At 36.5% G+C, this 12377-nt stretch overlaps 1 protein-coding gene across 1 annotated transcript; it reads left to right on the forward strand.

Moving 5' to 3' along the window:
• Window positions 1–631: 631 nt before the first annotated feature.
• LOC106103935 lies at window positions 632–9994 on the forward strand. Its single transcript, XM_013283852.1, has 8 exons — window positions 632–1187; window positions 2961–3109; window positions 3871–3942; window positions 4804–4881; window positions 5587–5679; window positions 6252–6335; window positions 9295–9376; window positions 9676–9994. Exons 1-7 carry the CDS (start codon window positions 1183–1185, stop codon window positions 9342–9344), a joined length of 531 nt encoding a protein of 176 aa, XP_013139306.1. The 5' UTR covers window positions 632–1182; the 3' UTR covers window positions 9345–9376; window positions 9676–9994.
• The last annotated feature ends 2383 nt before the right edge of the window (window positions 9995–12377 follow it).

A 12377-nucleotide genomic window follows, 5' to 3' on the forward strand; every position in this document is an offset into this window, starting at 1 on the left:
GATTCTCTCAATTGTATTAGGATAATGTTACACAAAGCGGGTAGCCGTTCGACCGCTGCATTGTAACCAACACATCTTTTTTATATAAGGTGGCAAACGAGCAAGCGGCCATCTGAATCCACTGAAATGGAAAGCGACCACTGCCCATAAACATCTGCAATCGCAGATGTGTTGCCAACCCTTAACTGACGGAGGAGACGCACATGTCCCCTTCCTATGAGTCTCCTCTACCGTCAAATCGACTTTTCCTTCCCATCCTTACCTCTTAAGAAAAGGGTAGAAATGGAAAGGGACTAAAATTAGGCCTACGGCACCACACTCATCAAACGAAAGCGGAGTTGCTTCCACTTCACGCCTGTTTTCTGTGTGGTCGTGGTATTACACCGGGCGAGCCGAACCATTCGTGCGAAGATGTTAAAGCGGGCTCTACCACTGTTAATATCTACAGGGTGTCCTGAAAATACGTGTACGATGTTACGTTTGACCGCCAGAGGTCTCTTAAGTTTGCTAATTCATCACCATCCTCGTTATCCTACTTCCGTAAGGCGCAACAGGTTTTTGTCCTCCACATAACTATCATACGTCATCTCAGTCACTCCCTTTTTGATCATGTCACCTTTCACGCAATCCATCCACGTTTTTCTAGGTCTACCTCTACCGGGTACCCTTCCAAACCCATAACTAACGTTCTCCTTGTAACATGCGATTCGTTAAATCATCAGATGGCTAGCGAACATTAAAACAAATTGTAACCTAATTTAAAACAGTAATCTTTGTATGTCATCTCAAGAGGGTATGTTTACCCAATCCAGTAATTATAATGAAGTAATAGCTCGTGCAGAGCCTCCTGGGGGAGCCCTCGAGCTTAGTTACTCATAAACGAGGTTGCTAAGCGCCTTCTGCACCCGGCCACCTCAAGCCCGGTGAGTCTCTTCAAGGGAAACAGTGGCCATTCAGTCACAAAAAAAAGCGTTTGGTTAGCTTAATATACGTAATTTTGCATTAATTTTCACGCGATTTTTAAAGACAGCCGCATAGTTCGTTTGAGCCTTAAATTGTACAAATATGTAGCTTGATTCGTGTTTTTGCTCTCAAGAGCCAGTCGCCCTTGGAGAGTGAACGTGGATGCTTGTGTTATATCTCGAACGTATTTTAAAAGCAATTCAGTGATTACAAAGCAAAATGCGGTGAGTTAAGTTTATTTGTGTTAATTGTTGGGTGAATAAATGCCTTTTTAATTTGCTATTTATTGTGAGAAATTTAACTTTAGTTATTTGAATTATATGAACACTAGCTTTCGCCTTCGACACCGTCCGCGTGGAATTAAAAAAAAGAAAGTAAGTAGCCTATGTGGTCTTCCAGACTATCGACAACTGTGCCAAATTTGATAATTTTTTTTTAATTTGAACTAATAAAGTTTTTAAATAAACGAAAAATGTTCAAACCAAATTTAACCGTTATCTCAAACTTTCTTAGATGTGTTATATACTGTGTATATTTGAGGAACTTTAAAAGTAGCGCCAGTGGTGGAGTAATTGAGAAGCAAAAGGTTAGCGTGGTATGGACATATGCGACGAAACGATGAGGACATAAACCAGAAAGTGTTAAGATTGAATGTGGATGGCTACAAAGGTAGAAGACCGAAGAAAGTATGTATGGATTGTGTGAAAGAGGTTATGCTTAAGAAAGGAGTGGATTCAGATATGACGGCTGATAGAGATGTATGGAGCAGCACATACTGTGCCGACCCTCCGTAAGGGATAAGGGCAAGTTGATGATGATGATTGCTATTTACTGTGTTCAATTTGTATGTTCGCGAAATTTCCATAAAAAAAGCAGAGATACAAAACATTTTCAACGATATTTTCAATTATTACTTGTAAGAGATTATAACTTTTCATTCTAAACGGTATATTTATCTCACGTTTATTCTAAAGGTTATCAAAACTCATTGTTTTTAGAATTTTCGTAGCACTGAGTATATGTCCTTATCTGTACTAATACTATAAACAGGAGAGATTTGAATGTTTGTATGTATTGAAATAACTCAAAAACTAAATAACCGATTTCAAAAATTCTCTTACCATTAAAAACTACGTCATCAGTGAGGAACATAGTTAATAATAACTTCCACCGATGTTCGGTTTAATGTAAAAAAATATCGAACTTTTATTATTTACCTACTAGCTATCGTCCGCGTGGTAAAAAAAAAACAAAAGTGAATAGCCTATGTGTTCTTCCAGGCTATCCTCTACATCTATACCAAATTTGATCGAAATCCGTTTAGCCGTTTAAGCTACAAACTCTAACAAACATCCATCCATCCATCTAAACTTTCGCATTTATAATATTAATAAGACTAGCTTTCGCTCGTGACTCCCTCCACGCGTAATTAAAAAAGAAACTAAAATGGCTAGCCTATGTGGATCAAGAAGGGACTGATGACTGAGATGACGGATGAAAGAGTTATTTGGAGGACGAAAACCAGGTGCGCCACTACGGGAGTAGGATAAGGCAGGGGGGACGATGATGAGTACCCTATGTGTTCTTCTTGTCTATGCCAAATTTCTTCAACATCCGTTTAGTCTTTTATAATATTAGTATATATTATGCACTGGGTGTTCGCGTATGGCTTCATCCGCACGACATTAAAAATTTATTGTTTGCATTTGTCAAATTATTAATAACAAATGATATGACAAACCTTGGTAAACTTGCTTCCTTGATGTTGGCAGCAACTTATGGTCTCTTTCCCACATTAGGGTTTTTATCCAAAATATTTACTACCTAAGTTTAATGGCGTGAAAATATGTAGCCTAAAGCGTGACGTAGGTGTAGGGCTTTTAAAAAAAAGAGATTTATTCAAAAATATGCTGTAATTGCCGACATCTTAGGCAACAAAGAAGTGTGTGTTTACGCTTTATTATAATAGTATAGATAGATATCCGTTTGCTTTATAGGTTCGTGAGGACAATATTGATTTTATCTCTAGGTGTAACCTTAGCTGAAGAAACAATAAAGGAAGAATTCAATAATTTAGCAAAGGACATAGAGAATTATATGAATCAATACCTACCTCAACTCGAGTCGCGGATGTTTGACACAACAGGTTAGTAATCCACATCGTTTGTACATTACAACAAATAACTACATCGTAGTCTTTGACTCCAAAAATCAAACAAAACAATGGGCCCTTTCGGATAAAAAAAGAATTATCAAAATCGGTCCACTAGCGGCGAAGTTATGCCGTAACACACTTCCCAAAAGAAGGAGGTACTCAATTCGTCTGTATATTTTTTTCTTTTATCGATATTTATAGCTGGCCTTCAAAAGGAGAGTCAACTACTACTTATTAAGCTATAGTGTCTAAATAATTTAGATTAATTTGACAATTCACTTCAAATTTAGTAAGGATGGGTTGTGTAAAATCAGTCATGAATCTGATCGATTTTCGTTTTTCTTTCTTATAGAAGTTGTAATCGATAGATTTATAGTTATAACTTATGAATTTAAAAAAAAAAACACTGCCTTCTCAAATTAATAATGACCATAACAAATAACGTGAGTAAAATGTCAACATGACATGACAAACCTTAGCAATCTTTCTTTGATATTGACAACAACTTATGGTCTGTTTCCACATTAGGGTTTTTATCCAAAATATTTACCCCCTAAGTTTAATGGCGTGAAAATATATAGCCTAAAGCGTGACGTAAGTGTAGGACTTTTTGTTATAAAAAGAATTATTCAAAAATATGCTGTAATTGCTGACATCTCAGGCAACAAAAAAGTGTGTCTACGCTTTATTATAATAGTATAGATAGATTTTAAAGCAAATAGACATATTCTCATGTGTGTTTATTATTCTAGATGATGACGCAATGGTTTTATCTTACATCATCGCAAATGCAACGAAAGATATATTAATGAATTCAAAAACTAGTAAGTATCGCAGATAATAGAATACTATATGTGTATGTTAAGATGGATGTATGGTAAGAATGGATAAAATTAAGAATGTGCTTTTTATAACATAAGGTGGCAAACGACCAAGCGGCCACCTGAATCCACCGAAATGGAACACGACCGCTGCCCATAGACATCCACAATTGCAAATGCGTTGCCTACCCTTCATTGACGGTGGAGACGCACATAAACAGGACATTTCCCCTTCTTATGCGTTTCCTTCAACATCAAATCCACTTTTCCTACCCATCCTTACCTCATAAGAAAAGGGCGGAAAGGAAAAGGGACTAAAATTGGGCTTCCGGCACCACACTCATCAGTCGAAACGCAGAATTGCTCCCACTTCACGCCTTATTTCTGTGTGGTCGTGGTATTGCTGGGGGCGAGCCGGCCCATTCGTGCGAAGATTTTAAAGCGGGCTCTACCACTGTCAATCAAAACCAAAAGTCAAAGTATATTAGAGGAAGTTTCGCAAAAAAGAATCGCCAGTGGTGGAGAAATTGAGAAGCAAAAGGTTAGCGTAGTATGGACATAACGCGACGAGATGGGGACATAAACCAAAGGTGTTAAAAATGAATGTGGACAACAAAGGTAGAGGAAGACCGAAGTATGGATGAATTGTGTGAAACAGGATATGCGTAAGAAGGGAGTGGATTCAGATATGAAGGCTGATAGACGTATGGAAGAGCAGGACATACTGTGCTGACTCTCCGTAAGGGATAAGGGCAAGTGGTGATGAACACTAGTATAGACTTACAAGGATCGTATAGTATAGCAATAAGAAATTTTTTCGAGCAACTCTTTTTTATCACATTCAAATTAATAATTATATTTTAGATGATGACGATTATGTGAAGAATATTTTAAATAAAATGAAGACAACGGAAATCCCAGAAGTTGACTTTGTAACTAATGGTATGATTCTATTTGATATTTAACAACTGACATAACTTTGAACTTATAATTTAATTCAGTAACAAAATTAGATTTTTTTTAATTTTATAAGGTAGCAAACGAGCAAGCTGCCACCTGAATCTACCGAAATGAAATTACAGATGTTTATGGACAGTCGCTTCGCAATTTTGCCGGATTCAGGTCGCTTGCTCGTTTGCCGCCTTATCTTACTTCTTACTAATATTATAAATGCGAAAGTTTAGATGGATGGATGGATGGATGTTTGTTAGCGTTTGTAGCCTAAACGGCTAAACGGATCTCCATGAAATTTGGCACAGGTTTAGAGCATAGTCTGGAAGAACACATAGGCTACTTTTTATCCCGGGAATAGTTACGGTTCCCGTAGGATTCATTAATTTAGTTTTTTAATGTTTACATGATCATTCTGCAACGGTTCAACATATCTTAATGAAATTTGGCACAGATATAAAACAAAGTCTGGAGTACACATGGGATAAGCTTCATCCCCGAGACATGTCCGGTTCCCGAGGGATACATAGTTTTTTGTAATTTATATAGTTCGTATGTTTTCTAATACCACGCGGAAGTCGTGGGCAACAGCTCGTGATATACTCGTAATAAAAAAAAACCTAACCAAAGAATGATTTTAATTTTACAATCGTAAAATTCAAAATGGCGCCATGTAATACTTTTTTTTACATTCAGATCCCACCGTTGAAGAGAATAAAAAAATGTTGGCCCCAAAAGCGATAATCGCAGATAAATACACCGAAGTCATAAGAAAAAAAACAAAAAAAGGTATGTTCAACTACGTCACTAATTTATCTACATTATGAAAATATGTATGGATGTTTGTTACTAGGTTTCTTCCTCCTCCTCAAATGTACATCATCATCATCTCCTTATCCTACTTCCGTAAGGCGCAACAGGTTTTTGTCCTCCACATAACTCTATCATACGTCATCTCAGTCATCACTCCCTTCATCATGTCACCTTTCATGCAATCCATCTCTTTCTACCTCTACCGGTGTACACACTCATAACTAAGTTCTTCTTGTAACATGCCATTCATCCCTCCTCATAACATCCATGCTAACCTTTTACTCCTTACCTTCTACCACTGGGGCTACTCTCAATCTTCCAATATTCTCATTTTGTATTTTATCCATTTGCGTTACCTTACACATCCGCCTAAGTTTAATAGCGTGAAAATATGTAGCTTAAATCGTGACGTAAACGTAGAGCTTTTTATTAAAGAATAATTTAAAAAATATGCTGTGATTGCTGACATCCTACGCCACGAAGTAGTGTGTTTATGCTTTATTATATTAGTATAGATATACATTAAAATATCTGATTGTTTTTTACAGAAATTGACAGCGATACGGAAACGAGCTCCTTTTTGCAATCTACTGTCAAACAAATATCTTCAAATGAAAATACACAAAGAAAAGGTAATTATTTCATTACACTTTATCCCACCATCACCAGCTCACTATATGTCCCCACTGAGGGGTTCGGAGCCTACCCTAAGTTAGTGACTAGGTCATAGTCAACCACGCTGCTCTGCGGGTTGGTTGACTTCACACATATCTTTGAATTTCTTCGCCGAATTGTGCAGGCATCATGATGTTTTCTTTCACCGTAAGAACGTCGGGTACATTAAAAATCCGCAATATCGAAAATCACATTGGTCGCGGGATTTGAACGCATCTGCAATTGCGGATGTCTATGAGCAGCGGTCGCTTTCTATTTCGGTGGATTCAGGTGGCCGCTTGCTCGCTTGCCACCTTATTTTATAAAAAAAAATTCTGTATCGTAGATAAATTTTATTTAATTCAGTTAAGGCGTGGTATGCTGGTTACTTAGTATCAATTTTTCATTCAAATATATTTTTTTTATTCCACGCGGATGGATATGCTTAAGAAAGGAGAGGATTCAGATATGACGGCTGATAGAGATGTATGGAGCAGCATACTGTGCCGACCCTCCGTAAGGGATAAGGGCAAGTTGATGATGGAGGGTTGACCGAAAACTTAGTTGTATATACCCTTATATTTATTTATTCTCAGAAGAGGTTACCTCGTATATTATATTGCTAATATTATAAATGCGAATATTTACTGTGTGCTAGTTAAAACAGCTGAAGGGATTTCGATGATTGTCATAGATGTAGAGGATAACCTGTATCACATAGGCTACTTACGATTTTTATATCCCACGCGGAAAGAGTCGCGGGTTAAATATAGTTTAGTTAATAAATTAATTGTCTACGCAGATAACTACGACGTAAATACGGCGGTTTTCTTGAAGGATAGTGTAGAATATTTCGAACTTTATCATAAAGTATCGACTGGTAAGCACTTACAAATTACTCTTATTTTGCGTTACTTATTTTTGAAAGCGAACGCGACGCTCCTTGCACCATAGAAATTTTTTTTTATTATACGAGGTGGCAAACGAGCAAGCGGCCACCTGAATCCACCGAAATGGAAAGCGACTGCTGCCCATAAACATCCGCAATTGCAGAGGAGGAGACGCACATACAGAGGACATTTCCCCTTCCTATGCATCTCCTCCACCGTCAAATCCACTTTTCCCTCCCATCCTTTCCTCTTAAGAAAAGGGTGGAAAGGAAAAGGGACTAAAATTAAGCCTCCGACACCACACTCATCAGATGAAACGCGGAATTGTTTCCACTTCACGCCTCTTTTCTGTGTGGTCGTGGTATTACACCGGGCGAGCCGGCCCGTGCGTAGATGTTAAAGCGGGCTCTACCACTGTTAAGAATTAAGAATTGCCATAATCATCATCATGCTCCTTATCCTACTCCCGTAGGGTTTTTGTCATATCAGTCATCACTCCCTTTTGATCATGTCACCTTTCACGCAATCCATCCATCTCTTTCTATGTCTCCCTCTACCTATGTACACACTCTTAACTAACATTCTCCTTGTAACATGCGATTCATCCCTCCTCATAACATACCATACTAACCTTTTACTCCTTACCTTCTCTACCACTGGGGCTACTCTCAAACTTCCTCTAATATACTCATTTCGTATCTTATCCATTCGTGTTACCCCTGTGTGTTCGTGTTCGTGTGTTAGTTGAAAAATAATCAGTCGAAATTATTTTATGGCACGTTTTAGACAGCATCATACATCATGCTAATATTATAAATGCGAAAGTTTAAATGGATAGATGGATGTATGTTTGTTAGAGTTTGTAGCCTAAACGGCTGAACGGATTTCAATAAAATTTGGCATATATGTAGAGGATAGCCTGGAAGAACATATAGGCTACTTGCATTTGTTTTTTTAATTCCGTGCGGACGGAGTCGCTGGCGAAAGCTAGTTTCTTCATAATTAGCACTTCGATGCATTTTTTTACCATAATGTGGTAAACGAGCAAGCGGCCACCTAAATCCGCCAAAATGGCAAAACGACAGAAGCCCAGACATTCGCAATAGCGGATGTGTTGGCTATCCATAATCGACGGAGGAGACGCACATAAAGGGGATATTTCCTCTTAAAATGCGTCTCCTGCACCGTCAAATCCACATTCTCTCCCATCGTTTTCTTATAAGTAAAATGCTGGGAAGGAAATGGGACTAAAGTTGGGCCGGCACCACTCATCAGACGAAACGCGGAATTGCTTCCACTTTAGTGTGGTCGTGGTGCATAAAGGGTCGCCACCCCTGACGTAGCTATTTATTAGTGAAAGAATTTTTGTGTTCAAAACATGCAAAATACAAATACTTCCCCTATATAATAATAGCATAGACAATTAAAGAAGCACACAGATAAACCGCAGAGAAAATATATTAAGATTATTAAGTTTGACTTATAACCCTTTTTTTCCGACTTCCTAATAACTGATTATATCCGTTACGTAGCAAATTATGAATAACACTTACATTTTTTCCATTACAAGAATAATGCCTCAATTATCGGCGTTTTCGCATGACCTTTTGCCCTTTCGTTATCTTCTATGATAAACGTGAACTTTTTATTTAGCACGTTGTCGGACATTTTATTCACGTGCTACAAGCGTCGGTGGCTCAGTGGTTTAAGCACTTGACTTGTAATCTACAGGTCTCGGGTTCGAATCCCGCCGTACCAATGTGAATTTCGATTTTTTTGACATGACATGATAACAACCTTGCTTCCTTGATGTTGGCAGCAACTTATGGTCTCTTTCCCACATTAGGGTTTTTATCCAAAATATTTACCCCTTAAGTTTAATGGCATTAAAATGTATAGCCTAAAGCGTGTCGCAAGTGTAGGGCTTTTATTAAAAAAAATAATTATTCAAAAATATATTGTAATTGCTGACATCTTAGGCAACAAAGAAGGGTGTGTTTATGCTTTATTACAATAGTATAGATATAGATTATTTTTTTAATTTCAGATGCACCTTTTTCTGTACCCCTGTATGTGATGGGACGTGGTAGTGTTTAGTGAGATATTTACACCAATAACGTCAAATAAAGGTAAATATTTACACTTTATATTAAAGCTAGAAACAAACACGCAACTTCGTCCACGTGAGATTAAAAAAAATAATAAAAAACATGGCCTACGTTACTCACGGATAAGCTACATTGTTTAAGAATTTTTGAAATCGGTCGGTTTTTGAGTTATTTAGATACAAAAATACTTTATAGTTCTTTCTTTTTAATTTTTTCCTTTTTAGAATATCAGTATAGAAGTACGACGAAGAATAACGTAACAAAAGATGTTGTTTTTCTTTACTTTTTTTTCTATATTAATTTATTTCTTCTATTATCAGCTGTATCAGCAACCAGCATAATATAGTGAAAATCAAATAGACACAAAATACTATAGCCTGTCCATTTATAAAGGTCAGTGGTCACACGCCTTGTAGAAACAAGAGCGCTAAATTCAAAACCATAAACCATAACATTTTATTTTTCAGAAAGCATACGAACAAAGCGCAGACTTCCCGGATAACTAAAAATACGCGGACACGGCTATTATAATAAGTAATTTTAAGTGTATTAAGTTATAGTTCGTCTAAATAAGATAGATTAGTTTGACAATTCATGTGACAATTTAGTAGGGATGGGTTGTGTAAAATCGGGCATGAATTTTTCCATTTTCGGTTTAAATTAATTTAGCATGAATTAAAAAAAAAAACAATGTTTTCTCAAAATAATAATGACATGCAGAACCATTACAAATAATGAGATTAAATTAACATTACTACTACATCCGTACGTATTCGAATTGGATTTCACTATTATTATTGTCATCGCTAAATTCTCTACACTATAATCAATACTGGAATTGTCCTCTAAATTATTAAGAAAATAATAATTTTAGTAAATTTCGATGAATTTTATTTAAAACGAATATCGATAGTTCATAATTATTCGCTATGAGTGTCGTCACTACGATACCTGTCTATTAAGCATTTGTCTTTATATAAATTTAATTCGATTCTTCGTATACGTCATTTGAGAAGTTTGTGAGTACACCCAGTGGTAGAGAAAATAAGGAGTAAAAGGTTAGAGTGGTATGGGCATGTTATGGGAAGGGATGAATCGCATGTAACAAGACGGACGTTAGTTATGAATGTGGAGGTACACCGGTAGAGGTAGACATAGAAAGAGATCGATTGCGTGAAAGGTGACATGATCAAGAAGGGAGTGCTGACTGAGATGACGGATGATAGAGTGCTTTGGAGGACGAAAACCCGGTGCGCCGACCCTACGGGAGTAGGATAAGGGAGGGAAGATGATGATGATGACTTCGTATACGTCATTTGTCAAACTAATCTATCTCGTTTAGATAAAATATAATGTAAGTAATGTTACATAAGTTTTCTTAGCGTCAGGGTCAAAAATAATCTTACGTAGGATGGGAAAACCGTCTTACATAAACAATGTTTCGTTAACGGTTATTTTTGTTATTATAAGTAAACATCAATGAACCTGACACACCAGACAAACTCCCTTAGTAATAAGATTTAAGAATAGGGATGGGGTCAATTAAAAACGATGACTTGCAGATCAGCTCACGGCTCACTTTTGATTTCAAATTTATTGATAATTCTGATTATACGATAGTGCAACATTTACGGAATACACCTCCGTGAACAGTGAACATATTGTATTTATAGTTTTAATCTCTGTACTCTTTGAGTTATAAAAAATTTAGTAACCTATATATTCTTCCAGATTTCTACATCTATGAAAAATTACGTTCAGATCTATGCAGTCATTGTAGAGTAACGTAATTACAAACATCCATATATCTTAATTTTTGCATTTATAATAATACTATATGTGATAAGTAAATATGTAAGTTACTTTATACATAAGATATATATTTAATGTTATAATTATAATGTGATATGTTTAAATCGGTGGCTCAGTGGTTTAATCACTTGACTTGTAATGTAGGTCAGCCGTACCGATTTTAGATTTAACATAATTTACCTGAGTTTTTACGGTGAAGGTTAACATTGTAATGCACATAGATATGTGTGAAGTCAATCCGCAGTGCAGCGTGGTTGACTATGGCCTAGTCACCGTACTAAGGGTAGACGCCGAGCCGCTCAGTGGAGACATATAGTGAGCTGGTGTTGTGTAAATTACTAAAAGATTTTATCCTAAACTTATATTTTTTGTTAAAAATTTCGATACGAATGACTTTCTAAAAAATATGATAGTCGAATACACTAAGACAACTACGTAAAAGATATCGAACGGTCCGTGGTGACGACTAGAATGTATTGAATTACTGAGCTCCTTAGCTCCTGAGCGACTGAAGGAACTGAGGTACTGACGGCCAGAGAGCTTGATAGCAACTGCGCGACTGCGAGACTTAGGACTGTCTCACTCTTTGCAAAGATTTTTATAAAACTACCCACCCACTACTACTTCCGTTTCCAATATTTTGTAACATTATTGTATAATACAAAGTTTGATTAGGCATTATGTTATTTGAACATTGTATTGAAATAACATGCCTATGTTAGAAATATTATAGTCGTAAATATTATTAGACAACTTATTTAATTGATACTGTCGCTTTTAACTCAGAGCAATACTTCTCGTCAAGACTTAGGATGCGCGCTAAATCTATCCATACTTCTAGTGACATCGACAGCTGTCAGCTAGGGACGTGCCGTTTATGCCGATAATCTAGAGTTGCGCCAATTCTATAGCACGGTACTAATTTTATTCCTAACAATATAAATGTTAAATCACAAAAACAATAATTTTAAAAAAATCTTAATATAAAAAAGCGTACAAATTACAATAATTCATAGGATAAAGTTTCATTTTTACGTATATTACCTATACTAAAGAGGAAAGATTTGTATTCTTTGTATATATTGAAATAACTCAAAAACTACTCAGCCGATTTAAAAGAAAGCTACGTTATAAGAGAGTAACATAGGCATATACTTTTTCATTACTTTTTATTTTCCCGTGGACGAAGTCACGAGTAGCAGCTAGTATT

The sequence above is a fragment of the Papilio polytes genome, unplaced genomic scaffold (genome assembly GCF_000836215.1).
Source record: "Papilio polytes unplaced genomic scaffold, Ppol_1.0 DF823693.1, whole genome shotgun sequence".
Classification (NCBI taxonomy): Eukaryota; Metazoa; Arthropoda; class Insecta; order Lepidoptera; family Papilionidae; genus Papilio; species Papilio polytes.